Source organism: Trachemys scripta, chromosome 2 (assembly GCF_013100865.1).
Source record: "Trachemys scripta elegans isolate TJP31775 chromosome 2, CAS_Tse_1.0, whole genome shotgun sequence".
NCBI classification, from domain to species: Eukaryota; Metazoa; Chordata; order Testudines; family Emydidae; genus Trachemys; species Trachemys scripta.
Window position 1 is genome coordinate 194,052,564 of NC_048299.1, and position 19,338 is coordinate 194,071,901.

The 19,338-nt window shown below is 42.6% G+C and overlaps 1 protein-coding gene across 1 annotated transcript in view; it reads right to left on the minus strand.

Annotated features, from left to right (window-relative positions):
- LOC117871808 (centrosomal protein of 192 kDa-like) overlaps positions 1-19,338 on the minus strand; it is a 205,750-nt gene that overhangs the window by 107,548 nt on the left and 78,864 nt on the right. Inside the window, exons 25-29 of the mRNA XM_034759567.1 lie at positions 19,120-19,246; positions 9,476-9,606; positions 3,384-4,470; positions 3,159-3,285; positions 1,506-1,680 (exon numbers count right to left, since the gene is read on the minus strand). Of these exons, the coding sequence (XP_034615458.1) occupies positions 1,506-1,680; positions 3,159-3,285; positions 3,384-4,470; positions 9,476-9,606; positions 19,120-19,246 (1,647 nt within the window). The remainder of the gene's footprint in view (positions 1-1,505; positions 1,681-3,158; positions 3,286-3,383; positions 4,471-9,475; positions 9,607-19,119; positions 19,247-19,338) is intronic.

Genomic DNA, 19,338 nt, shown 5'->3' on the forward strand with positions numbered 1-19,338 from the left:
GTCTCAACAGTGCCTGCTCCTCGAGGCGGAGCAGTGCCTGGAGCCCGTCAGTCGGAACCCAACCAGACACCTAGTGAGGGTCGATAGTGACCGGCATGGACTAAGCATGGGAGGGTCACTGAGCAGCAAACGGCATCAGGAAGATTCCCTCAACCACGAATGGTACCAAGCTGGGGCGACTGCGGAGATCCCAGCAGTGGCTTGCCTCTGGACTCTGGAGCCAGTGTTGGCGGTGCCCCTGGTACCAGCATGGACATAACACCCCGGGCCGCTTGCAGGGCCTCCAGTGTGGAGGACATCCAGGGAAGCCTGCTCCGAATAGGCCAGGCTACTCCGCTCAACCTGAGTCGGAGGACTGGAGGCTGATGGGGACTGAGGACTGCCCAACTTGGATCTAGTCTCTCCCCCGGTCTTGCTCCGGCAGCAAAGGCCTCTTCTTAACCTTTTTGGCATGCCCCGCGGACGGGGAGCGGTGTCAACTGGTAAATAGCACCCAGGGATCACCGCGCACTGACACCGCGGTACCCAGTACTGACTCAGAGCGGCGCACCAGAGTCAGGATCAACACCGACTCCATCAGGATAGCCCAGAGATGAATCTCTCTCTCTCTTGGTCTGAGTCTTGAAAGACCTGCAAATCTTCCAGCGATCGCTGAGATAGGTTTCGCCCAGACGGCGTAAACAGTCATGTGTGGATCACTCACTGGCATCGGTCGCCTACAAGTGTCACATGACTTAAAACCCAGGGCATGGGGCATGCCCGGCCTAGGCGCACTAAACTAAACTAAGTTACACCAACTACTTCAACTACTGGTGGTACTACACTGAATGAACAAGTGTTGTGGAGGAAAGCTGCAGACAAGTTGGAGCAAAGCAGTTCCGAAGCACAAGCGGCAAGAAGGAACTGAGGGTGGGGGGAGCGCACAGCACCCCTTATACTGCACCATGGAGGCACCACTCCAGGGGTCGCTAGGGACACTCTCCTACGGGTACTGCTAGGGGAAAAAAACTTCCGGCACCGGTGCATGTGGCGAACACGCACACCTATTATGGAATACACGAGCAATCACTCAAAGAACAATTTCAGAGAATAACTAAAATACCTTCCGCATTTATCTGCTCAGGTTTTAGTCTTTTGTGCTCTTATCTCATGTTTTCCACTCTCAGAAGGGCACCCAACAGATAAGTCAAGCCCTGATATTTCCCCAGTGTAAAAAAACAAACTGGAAAAGCCTCATACTTCCTTTAATGAATGTAGAGGCAAAAAAGGGCAACTCTCTTTCAACAAGTCAATTTTAAAGACAAATTGATTCAGTAAAAGGTGACAACTATTCACTTAAATAAAGATTGCCACAAAATTTTCATTCAAGTTATATTTTAAAGCCCCCCATCAAAAGTTAAACTGTAGGTAAATTCATAAAAATGTTTAATATTTCAAAGAGAATTTAATGAATTAAAAAAATACTTGTTCATACATGGTTAAACTACAGATCAAGACTATCTTACCTCACGTCTCGCTGCACTAGGTATGATGGCTATATTCTTAAGGGTATTGTCAGTTGCAGAGACATATGTCAGTCGACTCATGCTAGGACTTGAACATACTGACTGAATTAAGGTGCTGTCATTGCAGGCAGAACTCTGAAAATAAGGTGCTGAGCAAGGAGAATCAGCTTCAGATCTGAGGAGGAAATGCAAAGTATGTCAATATTGACTTCTATGTTCCCACCTCATCCCCCCAAAATAAAAATTTAAATGTCAGAAACCACTTTTTAGGTATTTAATTATCTTAATTAGCTGCTTTGTTCAATTCAATCTGTAGACTATTTACTGTTGAAAAATAACTGGATAGGTCAACCACCAAAAGATACCCAAGTCAACACTAGGATTCTGAATAATAAAACTTCTGTTTCTTATGATTTGTGTACCAGTCACAATTCTGCCCTTGGATATGTATGCACAATTCCCCAGTTTCAATAGGATCTACATTTGGGTTGCCAAGGGCACATCTTGAGCCATAAAACTGAAGCTTGGACACACTGATACTATGGTTATGGAAATGGTTTAAGAATCTAAAACTAAAAAGTAAACTGCTATGGCACAAAGAGGCCTTCACTATAAGCAGGTCTGTATTTCTTGCATTATGTTTAACACCATATGGCGTTCCTTAACATCCAGATCAACAGAAGTAGATATTTTTCCCAAAGAGCATCCAACATCTCCTTTTACTTAACATCTAAAATGTACATTTTCTGCATGGAGAACACCTTTCCAGAGTTCAAGCGAGGGGCAACTATGAAAGCTTTTATATAAAGGAGTCACCAATAATATCATCATACTATTATTTATCAAGATACCCCAAAGCTATGTATTTCACATCTTGTAATACATAAGGAGCATAAAAGATTATTCATCCAAAATTGTGTATTAACTTCTGGAAAAAACTGCATGCCCCAAAATTCTGAAAATTAACAGCATGTACAATATAGCATTAACGTTTTAATTCTAAACAAAAGTTACTGTTTAACAGTAACTGAAAACATGAAAATTAGGGTAAGGTTATCATACTTGTTTTGTTGAGGGGGCCATGTTCCATTTATCATCATTAGCTATGGCTTAGTATATTAATTTAGAACTATATTGACCAGGGCCAAATTAAACATCAGTATTACAGGTCCAGGCCTACAATCCCAATTAAATTTTGCAATTTTTAGAACCTGAGCTGTGAAAGAAAGACAGACAGAAAGCTTCCAGCCCTTATGGTTGCAAATAAAACTTTAAAAGACCACAAATTGCAACCAATCCAGTGATGTCTGCTTGAGTTACCCTGGAAAAAAATACCTGTGAGAAGTGTGAACTGCCACATTCATCTCAATGCCACAAAACAATTAAAAGTTGATATCTAATGCGGAGATCTTCTGCTCAAACTAGCAGGGAAATACAGAAAGCCAATTATTGCTCAAGGCTCCTGTCACTCGCATATTTGAAAAAAAAACTACCGATTCTTATAACTAAAGGACACTAGAGTCATGCATTACTGAAACAAGATCCTACAATAAATTGAGTTCTGGCATTACCTTTTCAAGTAGACATTTCAAAATACAGCATAAATAGGGGTATACGGAAATGTTAGTTCCTCACTCCATCAAAAAAGTTTACCCTGAAAGAGTTGTTCCAGAAGCTTCGCTGGGAGAAGAATGAATTAGTGGTGAAGTTGAGGGTCTGAAGCTATATTGTTCATCCTCTAAAGACTGTAAGTCACATTCAGAAGACGTGGGTTTCTGATCTGTTAACAGAATAATCCCTTTAAGCACAATGAAAGTAACAAGACTGTTTTCAAAACGGGCCATATAGGAAATGGATCGAGACAATACATCTACTTACCAATATTTTTTGGGGAAGTCACAGAAGGCTTTTCAAAAGTCACGTGTTTTACAAAATTATTGCAAATAGCACTAGCCTCCTTGATTCCTTTTTGCATTTTTCCATCTTGTCTCTTTTCATCTTTGCTCAATTTCTGTGTAGATTTTGCTTTGGTAGGACTTGTAGGTAACGGAATACTAGACTGCTGGACAAGTTTTAAGCTGTTGGTTGACACGGTGCTTTCTGTAGTTGCTCTCTTCACTGAGTCATTACTTGATCTAGGAACAATTTTGTTCATCACCTGATGAGTTGTTTCTTTATTTTCATTGGAATAGTTAATATGTGAGTTTGTGAGGCTATTTGTTTGGCTAGCAAATTGCTTTAATGAAGCACACTTGCCTATACACACCATCTCCTTTGTTGCAGGCACACTCAAAAATCCTTGTCTCTCATTTTCACTGGATGTCTTTTCTGTATCTAGTACATTTAAAGTGAGGCTAGTTCTCTTTGGCTGTGGTTGTTTACCAGTTATCAAATCAGATGATTTTTCTGAATGGTTAGCCCTGTTTACAGTTTTCTTTCTATTCTCAGGAAAGTTAGATGCACAAGAGGAATCCTGGGTGCCATTTTCTTCATAAAAGCTTTCCGTATAGTCCAGAAGCCATTTCCCTCCTCCTTGCTTCATAAGAAGATTACTATTTAGCAAGTCTGCTGCCTGAGTATCTTGACTTTTATGTTTATATGGTAAAGAACTATCCCAAATAAGGTCATGGACAGATACATCAGATCTTGTAAAGTTTTCAGGCTCATTTTCATGCCCAGCCTCTTCAGTCTTTTTAAGATATTTCTCCATATTGAAAGCATTATGCTTTTCTTTTTTGCTGGATAAAAGCTGATTGATGAAGGAGAGGTTTGTATATTTATCAGCTTCAGGAAGATTGGGTTTCTCTCTACTTTTATTTGAAAGAGCCATTATCATAGCAGCTAATTGAGAAGGATCAGCACTAGCAGATGCATTAGCAATAGCTGAAGCAATTGTGCTTATGCTCAGGATAGGGTCTGTGAAATCAGGCAGCTTGTCTTCAGATTTGCTTTTATCAAGTCTTTCCTAAAATGAAATAAAGTTAAATACAAGCTTAACCCAAATTTTTACTTAAAAATAACTTTGTAATTCAGCCTTAGCCTCCTACAGGCACAGTCACCAACTTTCACACGGTAAATAAGCACCATGACTTTCACAATAAGCCAAAAATCAAGTTAATTCCATTTCAAAATAAGGCCAAAACAAGCCAATCCCTAAAAAGCCCAACACTGACTAGATCCCCCTGGCGTGCAGTCTGGGACTGTGGTGGGCCCAATTCTCTCCCCCCCCCCCCACCCTTGTCCCTGCTTGCCCCCCTCCCCCCCCACCTTGCTGGGAGTTGATAAAAAAAGCAGCAACAATCTGCAAGCCAAACAAGCTACAAACCAAAAACTAGCCAACAAGCCAATTAAACCAAAAACAAGCCCAATTTCTGCATTTTTTCTGTGGGTTTGACATGTCTGCCTACAGGAGTGTTATAAATTTTGTGAGTGACTTGTAAATGCCTTGGAATATCTTATAAGGCACAAACATTATTTAGTTTGTTTATAAAAAGAATACCATAAGAAGTTAGATCCATACTTCACAAGAGTTTCAGAAAATGTCTAGAAAAGATCTAATGAAAGCAACAAGCTGGCAAGTTTCATAAGAATTAGTACAGAAGGCATCCTGGGAGCCTATCACAGTTAAAGAAAGTCCTCTCCATGCCTCCTATCAATTCAACTTAAGAAACCAGGACTAAGATAATGGAGACTGGGACAGAAACATGCCAGTTTACAAGAAAGAGGGGAGAGGCTTCAGACATGATAAAGAGAGAATCTCTGGATAAAGAGCCCTAACTGAAGCCAATTTCTGAAACATACTACTCACCAGCAGGCTTCTTTATACTACTTTTCCTGCCTGAGGAAAAGTTACTTATAGTAACTGGAGGTTCTTGGGAAATGGGTGGTCACTGTCTGTTTTCCACTGCACATACATATTCACTTCATGTCCATGGAATTGGAGAATTCTTACAAGCAGTGTCCATTGGCCCACAGGTGCACCCTTGCTCTCCTCATGCCTCAAACAGAAAGTATAAAGGGCAGAGTAGATCAACTGCCTCTCCAGTCCCTTTTCTACAGCGAATTCAGGAATGACTGGAAGCAGAGGGGAAGGAGAGTGGGTAGTGTAATACAGACTAGGACCACACATTTCAAAGAATCTCCAGTTACTATAAGGTAAGTAACTTCCTCTTCTTTGAGTGTTGTTTCCTATGTATAGTTACACTGTGGGTGGCTGAAGCAGTACTAAAGTAGGAGAGGGTGGCAGGATGCAGACAGCAAAACTTTTTGACAGACCTCTGTCCCAAAAGATGAGTCAGTAGAGAAGTCCTGTACTAGAGCATAATGTTGTGAAAGTGTGAATGAAACTCCAAGTAGCTGCCTTGAAAACATCAAGTAAAGCTACAGCCTGAAGCAATACCCGTGATGTTGCTTCTGCACTTGCAGAATGAGCCCTTACTGGATAAGGGGAAGAAAGTTGTTATAGCTAGTAGCAAAGTAGGAAATTGCCAGAGATCCATTTAAAGAGCCTCTGGAAAGATACAGCTTGACCTCAGAGTCATTCTGCTATGGCACAAAACAGTCTAGGTCGGGATGGGCAAGCTTTTTGGCCCAAGGGCCACATCAGGGTGTGAAACTGTATGGAGGGCCGAGTAAGGAAGGCTGTGCTCCCCCAACAGCCTGGCCCCTGCCCCCTATCTGCCCCCTCATTTCCCGCTCCCCGACTGCCCCCCTCATAACCCCTGACCCATCCAACCCGCCCGGTTCCTTGTCCCCTGACCGCCCCTTCCTGGGACCCCCCCCCGGGACCTCCACACCCCCATCCCCTGACTGCCCTGACCCCTAGCCACACACCCATCCCTTAACCGGCCTCCCGGGACCCCGCCCCCACCCAATCCCCCGTTCCTCATCCCCTGCCCCCCCCCAAACCTCTGCCTCATCCAACCGCCCCTTGCTCCCTGTCCCTTGATTGCCCCCCAGAACCCCCTGCCCCATAGCCAAACCCCGGCCCCAGCCCCCTTACCATGCGGCTCAGAGCAGCATGTCTGAAGCCGTGCCTCCCGGCCAGAGCCAAACACACTGCCACACTGCCCTGCATGAGCGTGGCTGCGGGTGAGAGGGAGCGACAGTAGGGGAGGGGCCAGGGGCTAGCTGATCAGCCAGGAGCTCAGGGGCCAGGCAGGACGATCCCATGGGCCGGATGTGGCCCGTGGGCCGTAGTTTGCCCACCTCTGGTTTAGGTGATTTTCTGATTGGTTCCTACCTTTGTAGATAAAAAGCCAATGCTCACTACATATTGGAGGAGGAAATGAAAGCCTCTTCTCTTCAGATGAATGTAATTTTAGAAAAGACACAGGTAAGTGGACTGACTGGTTTAAATGGAACTCCGAAAGTACCTTGGGGGTGAAATTGAGATTTAGCCTTAATGAGACTTTGTCCTAATGGAATGGAATGTATGGTGAATCCATCATTAGGGTTCCAAGCTCATCTACACTTCTGGCTGAGGTGATGGCCACAAGGACTGCAACTTTCATTGATAAGTATGTGACCCAGGGAGCCCCTTTGCCAACTAGCAAAGGGCACACCACACCATAACTTGCAGCAGGCCTGATGCACTCATTGCCCCAACTCACTGCTGTCATAATCTGTATCTAAAAAGGTGTCATGTAATGTTTCATATGCAAACTGGTAATATGCTGGTCATTATTAATATTGTGTTATGTATATATGGGTGGTGTATAAAGAATTATAGCTGTCTGCTGGAAATATGTTCCTAAAATGTGCTGATAGATAATGCCTAAGCCTAGCCTATCCTAGACAAAAGACTGTTTTGCAGGTTTGACTGTCTCCAATATAAATTAAGCAAAGTGTGACCAGAGACTATGAAAAGCACATTTACATGCAAGGTCAACAAAGCCATCAGGTAAGCAAGTGGGGGAAGATGACCACTTAATATCAATGGGGGATGGAGACTGCACCCCAGGAAGCAGCCTTATCTCTTGAAACAGGGTCAATGAACTGGGAAGATACCAGCAGAGGCAAAAAGCCATTTTGTTATCCATCACTGAGGGGATACAGGGTGCAGCATCCTCCAAATCAATGAAAATTGGGTCCCCTGGTCTAGAGCAGGAAGGATGCTGATAACAATGTAAGTAAGGAAACTGCTTAGGCAAGTATTGGAAATTGTTAGAATTAAGATTTAGTCACTAGAAAGCATGTTGTTTGATTTACTTGTAACCTTTCCTCCCTCTTTCACTCTTCCTTGTAATCACTTAAACCTATGTTCTTTGTTAATAAACTTATTTTTCTTTTACTACAAAGCCATCTCAGTGCTGTGTATTAAACCAAGTTGTGGGTCTTCAGCCAAATTAACAGGAACGGATGCATAATGAATTGTCTCTCTTTGGAAGCAGCAAACTGGATAACTTCTGTGAGAGTCCAGTGAAGGACTGGACACTGATGGGGAGATAATTTTGGGGAGACTCGGGACTGGAAGGACTAGTGGTGTCACTCTGCAAGGAATAAAAAGCCTGATGGAAGCCAAAGCGAGGTCACCTATGGTTAGCAGGCTGCTGGTGTCAGGGCTTGGAGCCAAATCTGCATAGCACAGAAACACCAATCGTTACAGGGCAGTCGGTGACAACCCCTTACTCGACTAGGTGAAACTCCATAGCATCACATGGTGGGTGGAACACACTGATTGCTGCCAGGTGGACTTGTACAGAACTGAAGGACAGCTCAGTCATCTTGAGAGAAAGAAGATATTAACCTCACTTTGTGCTATCTGCTGACTCAGGAGATACATGTTTCAGCTGTGCCCACTTCCACTCGGCTGAATAGCATTTCCCATTAGAATCTTTTTACCTTAATACAGCTTCAGAGCAGGAATATTCTAGGGTTGATACCCATTCAAAAACCAAGCCATAAGATTAAGTGTTTTAGGGTCAGGATGCTTGATCCTGCCTTCCCCCTCCATCAAGAGATTGCAAAAGGACTAGATGCTGATTGAAAGATGAAATAATATTAAAAGGAGATTTGGAAACCAAAATTGTCAGGGACAATTGGGGACGATGAGGATGACTTGTCCCTGTTCTGTCAAATTTCTATAGGACTCACAGTAGAAGCAATAAGGGAAGAGAGGCCTATTTCAGCTGTCCTGACCAGGGAAGGAGAGCATTGCCTTGAGAGTATAGACCTGGACCTACAGCTCCCCTGAAACAGTAGATGTTCATTTGGGAGACTACTAGAACCCAGAAGGGAGGTCCCTACTGAGCAAAGACACTACTCACTACCAAATCATGCAGCTTCCACTCATAATCAATAGTGAAATGCCTACTGAAAGTGTCCACCAACACATTCTGAACTCTCGGAAGGTAAACTGCCAACAGGGTGATTCAATTCCTTATACATTAATTCCACCAGGTGACCGTTTCTACGTACGGGGGGATAGATCTTGCCTCACCAGATTAAAAGGTAAGAGCCCTGAGATTAACAAATTCAAAATTAGCTATTTTCAAAATCAAACTTATTTTGGTTTTGCACTGCTAAATGCCAAAGCAGCTTTGCTGAGCTGTTAATGATCAAAGTTCTTTAGAAAATGTGTTTGAGGCAAGACATGCTTTTTAATTTTAAAACTCAAGCTCTAGATAGCGGAGACTAAAGACCGTTTCCCCATCCACCACAGGTAGACAGCAGTGAGTCAACATACTAAGAAGCCTCACAGACAGTTGGGGAGTGGGAGAGGGGAGAAAAATAAGATGGTGATCAAGAGGCAGGTTCTTGTGTGAAAGGATCCTGAACAGAGCTAGAGATTGTTACTGCTCTAGAACAGATAAGCATCATTTGACATGATCTACTTTACAAAAGGAAAAAAAGCAATGGCTCATTGTGAAAGCTCACATTTGATATCTTATTAATTTTAATTAATAGTCACAGCTCAGATGAATTATGAGTTTTCCCTATACTTTTATATTATAAATACATGGAGATACCTCTATTTTATTTTCAGTAGCAGTTTGCGTATTTATGCTTTTATTTATTCCTGCTGTAGTCTCCATTTCATCAACAGTGAACGTGGCTGACACAGAGTCTGGATATTCCCTTGTGTGCACTTTTATGACTTCTATAAAAACAGAGAAAAAAAGAGGATAAGTAGTTACTGATAAACAGATTGTTTAAATACCCATTTTCTTGGGATGTACCCACCCCACCCTTCAAGTTCTGCTGAAAGCAGTGATCATCAGGACCTTATGTCTTCCTTTGCAAATCCAAACAGTGAGGCCTGTTGGGGCAACAGCCCTTTTTACAAACTCCAGCTTCATGGGGGGGCGGGGGAGGGAGGGCTGCAAAAGCACCTGATGAGATGATCAACTCCTGGGTCCCCCCTGCTACAATGTACCAGGGCAGAACTCTGCTGCTCACTTTTCCTCCTCCTCAGAAGGGAAAGGCAACTAACACCAGCTTCCTGAGGGGGGCTACAAAAGCATTACTTCCACAGCATTTATCAAATTTATTTTTTCCTCTCACCCATCTGCCACTCCCCCCCATAGCATCAACCCTTCGTCCCACCAGCATTAATCCAGAGCCTACATCCACCCTCCTCTTCTGCCTTCTCCTCACCTTTGGAGCCATTTGTCCCAACCCTGGCCTTCTCTCCATCCCCATCCTCTCCCCCTGCCACACCCATTCCCACTACAACTTCCACCCCTCCGGTGCCACCATTCCTAGCTTCACACCCATCCCTCTACACTTCTCTTACGGTTATCTCTCTGGTCATGCGTGTATTGTATGACATAAAATAGACGCCTATTTGCATACCAAGCCAGATACCAGGCATAAGATTGCAAAATCTACAAGGAAACCTATAGGAAAATAATCAGCACACGGGTATCCCCTTTATGGCTAAGATCAAAAGGATTGGTCTGGTCTATCAGGTAATACAAGGAAACACAGCTTCCTTCACCTAGGAAACAAGCTGACAGCGGGACACAGATGATCCAACAAGTTCTTGGAATGCACTGGAAATAATTTTTTTTATTTCAGAAGGTGTAGAAAGCAATTAGGTGAGGAGGCTGTTTTAGATTTGATTTTGACAAATAGGAGGAACTGGTTGAGAATTTGAAAGTGGAAGGCAGCTTGGGTCAAAGTGATCATGAAATGAGAGAGTTCATGATTCTAAGGAACGGTAGGAAGGAAAACAGAACAATACAGATAATGGATTTCAAGAAGGCAGACTTCAGCAAACTTGGGGAGCTGGTAAGTAAGATCCCATGAGAAGCAAGTCTAAGGAGAAAAACAGCTCGAGAGATCTGGCAGTTTTTTAAAGAGACATTATTAACAGCACAAAAGCAAACTATCCCACTGTGTACGAAAGATAGGAAGTATGGCAAGAGACCACCCTGGCTTAACCAGGAGATCTTCAATCTGAAACTCAAAAGAAAGTGGAAACTAGATTGAATTACGAAGGATGAATATAAACAAACACCACAAGCATGTAGGGACAAAATTAGAAAGGCCAAGGCAAAAAATGAGATTAAACTTGCTAAAGACAAAGGGTAACAAGAAAACATTCTGGAAACAGCAAGAGGAAAACCAAGGACAGGGCAGGCCATTTACTCAATGGGAAAGGGAAACAATAACAGAAAATGTGGAAATGGCAGAAATGCTAAATGACTTTTGTTTCAGTTTTCACCAAAAGGTTAGTAATGACTGGACATCTAACCTACTGAATGCCAGTGAAAATGAGGTAGGATCTGAGGCTAAAATAAGGAAAACAAGTTAAAAATTACCTAGACAAGTTAGATGTCTTCAAGTCAGCAAGGCTTGATGAAATACATCCTAGTATACTCAAGGAGCTGACTGAGGAGATATCTGAGCCATTAGCAATTATCTTCAAAAACTCATGGAATACAGAAGAGATTCCAGAAGACTGGAAGAGGGCAAATACAGTGCCCATCTATCATAAGGGGAATAAGGGCAACCCAGGGAATTACAGACCAGTCATCTTAACTTCAGTACCCAGAAAGATAATGGAGCAAATAATCAAGCAATCAGTTTGCAAACACCTAGAAACTAAGAAGATAAGTAACAGTCAACATTGATTTATCACGAAAAAATAATGTCAAACCAACTCTACTAGCTTTTTTTGACAGGGTAACAAGCCTTTTGGATGGCGGGGAAGCGGTAGATGAGATAGATCTTGACTTCAGTAAGGCTTTTGATACTGCCTTGCATGACCTTCTCATAAACAAACTAGGGAAATATAGCCTAGATGGAGCTACTATAAAAGTGGGTGCGTAACTGGTTGGAAAACCATTTCCAGAGAGTAGTTATCAGTGGTTCACACTCAAGCTAGAGGACATATCGAGTGCAGCCCCACTGGGATCAGTCCTGGTTCTGTTCAATATCTTAATGATTCAAATAATTGCATAGAGAGTACACTTATAAAGTCTGCGGACAATACCAAGCGGGGAGTGGTTGCAAGTGCTTTGGAGGATAGCATTAAAATTCAAAATAATCTGGACAAATGGAAGAAATGATCTGAAGTAAATAGGATGAAATTTACTAAGGACAAATGCAAAGTACTCCACTTAGGAAGGAACAATCTGTTGCACACATACAAAATGGGAAATGACTGCCTACAAAGGAGTACTGCAGAAAGGGATCTGGGGGGTCATATTGGACCACAAGCTAAATATGAGTCAACTGTTGGAAAAAAAGCGAATATCATTCTGGGATGTATTAGCAGGAGTGTTGTAAGCAAGACACAAGAAGTAATTCTTTCGCTCTACTCTGTGCTGACAAAGCTTCAACTGGAGTATTGTGTCTAGCTTTGGGTGCCACAATTCAGGAAAGATGTGGAAAAATTGGACAGAGCCCAGAGGAGAGCAACAAAAATAATTAAAGGTCTAAAAAACATGACATATGAGGAAAGATTGAAAAAAATTGGATTTGTTTAGTCTGGAGAAGAGAAGACTAAGGACACGATAACAGTTTTCAAGTATATAAAAGGTTGTAACAAGGAGGAGGGTGAAAAATAGTTCTTGTTAACCTCTGAAGACAGAACAAGAAGCAATGGTCTTAAATTGCAGCAGCAAGGGTTAGGTTGGACATTAGGAAAAGCTTCCTAACTGTAAGAGTAGTTAAGAAGTGGAACAAATTGCCTAGGGAGGTTGTAGAATCTCCGTCACTGGTTTTTTTTTTTTAAGAACAGGTTAGACAAACACCTGTCAGGAATGGACTAGTTATTATGTAGTCCTACTTTGAGTGCAGGGAGTCAGACTAGATGACCTGCTGAGGTCCCTTCCAGTCCTACACTTCTGATTCTATGCTTTGTTTCATAAAACAAGGGATATCACAGCCTGCCTGGCTAGAAAGCACTGGTGAGCAATACTTAATTAACAAGATACTCTCATGTCTAAAAGTCTAGGCACTAGAATGAGAGTGATTTCATTTTACATGTAACCATCTGCTTCCAATACTTCTACTTACCATTACCGTAATCTCTATATTTCGTTAATATGCTTATTTGTTTTCACTACAAACATATCAAAGTGTTCTGTGTTTAGTGGAGCTGCAATCTGAGGTGTAACTTGTAAGCTTTTACTGCTTCTTTGGGAGCAGTGAATCGGTAAATATTGAGAGTATCCCGTGGAATAGGGGCCAGACACTCTAGGGAGACCTTGGAGAGCTTGGTGGTTGGAGTGTGCGTATCACTAACCTGAAGAGAGAGAGAGTGCGCGACCAAGCGCACAGCCTACATAGACCTAGGGGGTTGTGTTGCTTGTGGCGAGATGCCTCACAACCCTAGATACTCCCGGGAAGCATCACACATTTCCCCCCACCCTTCCCCCAGATCAGAGTGTGGTGGGCTTCTCTTCCATTCCCACCACTTCCAATCCAAAACCAACACCTCCCACCCTACTCCTTTCCCTTCTCATTCTCTCTCCTCTTTTGAAAAAGTACAACTTTTCTCTCCTCTCACCCTCCATGTTGCTCTCATCTACCATCCATCCGACTTTTCCACATCATCCTTCCTTTGATTGGATAGGAAAAGAGAGCCAGGTGTCAATCTCCCACAGTAACCCTCAGGAACACCAACTTCCATTCAACCCTTTAGCTACTCACTTCCTCACCCTCAACTCTCCATTTGACCTGCACTCCTCATTCAATTCTCATACTCACTAAGAAGGCTGGTTCTTCACCAACCACTGTGCTCTCTGCTACAGAATTTACTCTGACCATCACTTGGTCTCGTTCAGCATTGCTCATCAGCCCCAACCCCTCCACACAACCTGTCACTCAGCCTTTCCATGATTTCCCATCCACCAGTATTGATTACTTCCTTGTGTCTGCTCTCAGCTGTCTCCTCCCTTAACAGGATTGTTGAGTCTCTGCATACTTCACTCCTCCACTCTTGACTCTTGTCCCTCTCCCCCAACACAAGATGCAAACCTGCCAATCCCGGCTCACTCCCAACATCATCTTCCTATGATCCGGCTCTCACACTGCAGAGCATCCCAAAATTCGGCTGACTTGCACTACAAATTTGTTCTCTTTTCCCTCAGTTCTGCTATCTTCCTTGCCAAACAACTCTGTTTCTCCAATTTAATTGAATCTCATCACAGAATACACCAGTCTGGCACAGAGGCCCATTGGTGCCAACTGGCAAAGTGTTCACTATTCTTTAGAAGTAACTTCTATCTCAGACCTGGCAAACTCACTACACCCAAAAGACCACTTTCATGGTATTCATCCATAAAGGGCAACATGTGAGTTCTCCACTGAAGTCTTGTAACTTACTGATACACATCATTGTGAGATGTATATACAGGTAATATTTAAGGAATAAATGTAACTATGTTGAAAGTTATGCCCTATGATCTTGGAGTGAAAGTCACCAGGGAATAAGGTGTCTTGCTGAGCGCCCATTCAGGTAGGAGGGAGTTGAGCCTCCCTGGCTAGCTGATTACGTAATGTGTTGTTCAATTGTTTACCTTTTCACCAACCCAGAAAAGTCAATGGAAAACCATCAAAGACAAACCATAAACATCAAAACCACTTGGAAGTGAAAATGACATGGAAGTAATATGACAGCAAGGGGATTGCCCTGTCTGTGAATGAAGACAGAACACTGATTCAGTATATCAGAGTGAAGAAAGACCCCTGGATCCACTCACTGAGAAGGTATCTTGCTAAAGTCAGGGTGCTTCATGAAAGAAGCAGCGCTCCTAGCTCCTTTGAGCTAGCGAACATTGCAAAAGGAATCTACTTTATTAGATAAGAAAGGTAACTATTAATAAAGTATAGGCTCTAGTTTTATGATTTTGATTTGTACATAACTGTTTCACACTTGCTTCCACTTGAATCGCTATTCTTTCTCAAATAACTGTCCTTTTGTTTTACTATAATTGAACTCAAGTGGTGTTAGAGACACAGCAGCACTGGACTAAGGTAAAATTGGGATGCATGGCTCCTTTGGGAATGGAAGATCTGGGATTTCTGTGGCTATCCAGTGATTGGGGCTGAATATCACAGGGGGACACTAGAGTAGTGTTCACAAGGGTGCATCTATTGTTAATCTGCAGGGTAAAGCCAGGGCTGGTATAGCCCAGAGGAGAGTGCTTGAGTGGCTGACACTCCGGTTATGTTAGGGAGGCAACACCTCACACTGTAGGCAGGTGGCAACAAAGTGAATCACTCTTGGGTACCTTGAGAAACAGCACAACCAGCCACCTTCTGACTCCCTCCTCAGATCCTCTACTCCTCCTGCTTGCACTCTCTCCTAACAGGATCTCATGCGTATCTTCCAAAAGAAAACTGACAAAACATCGCCCCTCCCCTCAGACTGCCTTCCCTTCTCCTCCTACAACTCTCTCTTCTCCCATAACGGATGCAGAAGTCAGTCTGCTCTTCTACCCTAACCCCTTCACTTGCTGCAGTGACCCCGCCTCATCTCTTGATCTCCCTTGTGCCTACTCTCATCCCCCTCTCTTATTCTTCTCCTTAAGCTCTTGTTTTCCTCTGGCTCTTTCCCCTCATAATAAAGGCATGTTCTAGTCTCTCCCATCTTAAAAACCCATCTTGAACTCCACTTGCCTCTCCAACTACTACCACATCTTCCTTTGATATCCAAGCTCATTGAACACACAGTCTACAATCAGCTGCTCTCCTTCAGTTCCATCCCAGACCTTTTCCAACCCAGCCTCCACCTCCTGCACTCCACAGAAACCACTTGCCAAAAATTACTAATGACCTCTTCCTAGCTAAAGCTCAGAACCAGTTCTTCATCCTCACTGACCTTTCAGTGGTCTTCAATACTACTGATCATACTCTTCTTGAAATCTTTGTCCTGTCCTGGTTCTCCCTCTCTTCAATCACCCCTTAGCATGTGTTTTGGATGACCCTCCTCATGCTCCAGCTTTCTGTGGAGGTTTCACAGGGCTCTGTCCTTGGTCACCTTCTCTTCTCCCTCTACACCTTACCTTTGAGTAATATTTGCAACCACAAGTTCAATTACCATTTCTGTGTGGACAATTCACTGATCTACCTCACTGCTTCAGATCTGTCGCCTTCTGCACAATATCAATTCTTGGCCTGTGTCTCAGACATCTCCTCATGGATTCCTAGCGGTCAGCTTAAGCTCAACATGAATAAAACTCAGCTCCTAATCTTGTCCCCAAAGCCCTCCCTATTACCTCCTTTTTTGATCATTGTGGACACCATCAGCCTGCCTATTACTCAGACATTGCCATCTTCAACTGACTTCTCTCTAGGTCCTGTGTCCTGTCTGTATCTTGCCAATTCTGAGTAAAATCCTTTAGACATGGGCTTTCCTAGCTCCACAGCTAAAAAGCTCTTATCCAAATTCTTATCTTGCATCTTGATCACTGCAATGCCCTTCTCCATGAACATGACAAATCTAATCTTACCCATCTCATATCCATTCAGAATGCTGCAGCAAAGATCATTTTCCTAACTTAGTGCTTTCTCCCATGCTACCCCACACACTTGGGAGGCACATCCTATACACAAAGCTACATTATCTACCTTCAAATCCCTTCTCAAACCTCTGTTCTAAAAATACAGTTTTTTTAAAAGTGTAGGAGAACCCTTTTATTAGCTAACAGCTCAAAGGCAGTTGCTTAGTTTCCAAGTCTGTGTCCCAGAAAGGTGCTGGTTCACAAAAAAGAGATAATTCAAAAATCTCTCTTCACAGAAGGAGTAGTAAAGAATTATGCACTGAGAGAGACTGGTACAGCTCCGACTGAACAGCCAATATTCGGACGTGCTTGAAACAGCATTGAAAGACAACCAAACTAAGTAAAACCCCAGATGAAAGGAACTATGGCAACCAACAAAACATTTGCAATAAAAACTTGTACTTCAAGATTTTTTTTGTTGAAGGCTTTTAACTCTGCAAAAGAATTATCTTGAACTTCCTAAAGTGACTCAAAGCCTAAACTCAAATCACTGTGCATGCCACTACAGTGGTTTCAGAGCAATGCATAGAAAAAATTGCTTGTAAGAGCAAAATCATCTGGTAGAACTGGTAGCCAGACTGGAGGTACTGAAACCATGACAATGGGAGAATTAAAAATGACATTCAAGTTAAAGCTATTAATGTCCCATGAGCTTTGTCTTGTCAGATCTTCCTGATGTTCCTTTCACCTAGAAGTATAGCCATGAAAGCATACTAAAAATCCTGCTACTGTCCAGGAGAAAAGGTAGGTTGGTCTTAGGCCTTGCATTTGAAAAGAGTGCGATTTTTAGCTGCTTTTCCTGTGGTTGAAGAGCCTTCTGAGCAGTAGCCAGTTGGGGCTTCAATCATTTTCTATATTGGTGTTTAAGAAAGTGTTGACATCTGACTCAAAAGTCCTTTGACAGAGAAGGCATGTATGTTCCTCTCCTGCCATCAAGAAGGAAGGAGGAAAAAGAGAAGGCACAACCTGCCTCACTAACTCCTGAAAAGTCACTGAGGCTCAGATTCATAGTATACATCATTTTAGTTAATTTCAACACATCAATCTCTCACTTAAAAAAATTAAAATAAAAGCAAAACCCATGGCCAATGGTCCATCAAGTCCATTGTTCTGTCTGACAGTGATCAGTACCATCTGCATCAGTAGAAGGTGCAAGAAATCACAGAATGAGAAATTACAATACTCACAGAGGAAGTCTCCTATCTCCCACTGGAGGTTGGCTTATAATTGAAGCTTAAGTATTTATATCCCTATCAAAAGCAGGAAATAGCGAGTCAAAACTTTTCTGTGACACTGGAAATAAAGTCCTGGGCAGAGAAGATTAACTTTCAAAACCTAAAGGATACAAAAAAGAGGGAGTTCAAGTCCTCCTCCTAGTTCTCTACACTGTACCTGTAGAACTTGAAGCAAGAACTTGATCCAGTCTGGGAACACCTTTTTTGTGTTGGAATTGCAGTTCTTCAGGCAAAGATGGGGCCCCAACATACCAGTCCAACTGAGCCCTGTACCAGAGTTGGCTGGCAGGGAACAGGCAGGGCATAATTCACCCATTGTAGAGCCTGTAAGTGCTGTTTCACAAAGGGAACACCACTTGAACTTAAGCCACATGTTTGCAGAACAGCGCTGCCATGCCTGAGTTTTTGATTCACTTTCCTGATGATTTCAATAGCTACTGATTCTCCTGGTCATTTTCTCAAGCAATTTCAGAGAGTGCGGGTGTGTTGTTTATTGGGTTCCTCACCTTTATGGCGTGATTCCAAAAGGGTATTGTCTTCCTGAAAGGAGACATGTTTTTGGCTGACATTGTGCTGCTCCTGGGGAAAGGGGCTGGAGAGGGAAGTATTAAGAGGAAGTTTGAGTGCTGCACCCTGACAAGGAAGAAGGTATGAAACTTCTCTAAGATTCTGGAGGCTTTTCCTCCCCTGAGCTATAAAAGCGTAGGTCTCTGGGACCTTAATTCTGCAATGAGGAAGGAACCTGAGGATGCTTGACTCCCCTCTCCGCTCCCCAGACAACAATTATCTATTTTATTTGATAAGTGAACTATGGGGATTTTTTCCTTTCAGGGGGATATCCAGACTAAGATCACAGAAATGTTCCACCCCAATAACATTTACCCTCTACTCACAAGCAAAAGCTTGTTCTTCCCACCACTTCAAAAAAAATTGAATAAAACAAATTACTGAAAGTTCCAGGTTATGACTCTCACCCTTTCCTTGCCCACCCAATGTCTACTGTCTCTCCAGGTAGGGACCTAGTTTGAATTCTTGTACAAGAGTAGACACGTAGATGATGTAGTGTAAATAGTATTTAACTAGTAACAGGCTAAATAAGTGTTAAGTGTCCCAAAGTGATCTGCAAGACTTGAAAATGTAATTTCCTGCAATTTTCCAGTGTTCCTGAAAGATGCGGAGATGGCCAGAACAATTCAAGTTGCTCTCTGGCATTAGGACCTTATGCAATCCTTATAAAGATTTTGTGTTCTTTAATTTTAGAAGAGAAAATAACTACTGGTAAAAAATATTTCAGTGATTGCCCCCTTTGAGAGTTTATTCATAATAGTCTTCACAAATTCTAATTTTAGTGGTTAGGAATATTCACATATAGCTAACAATTCACAAATTGATCCTGCTATTTTACCCATTTTATAGTACCTGGAAAAAACGTATCAGAAATTTGTGAACTCTCTTGCTCAGAGTTGCCTCTTGATGCATCAGACTGCCTTAACAAAGCTACAGGTTGCCTTTTCTCTGGAGATGTAATATGATAACCAAAAGATGGCTGTAAAAAATAAGTCAGTTAGTGATTTTTTCCTCAAGTAGTTTTATAACATCCTAAAAATTGTCTGTAGAGTGTTTAGGTAGCACATAAAA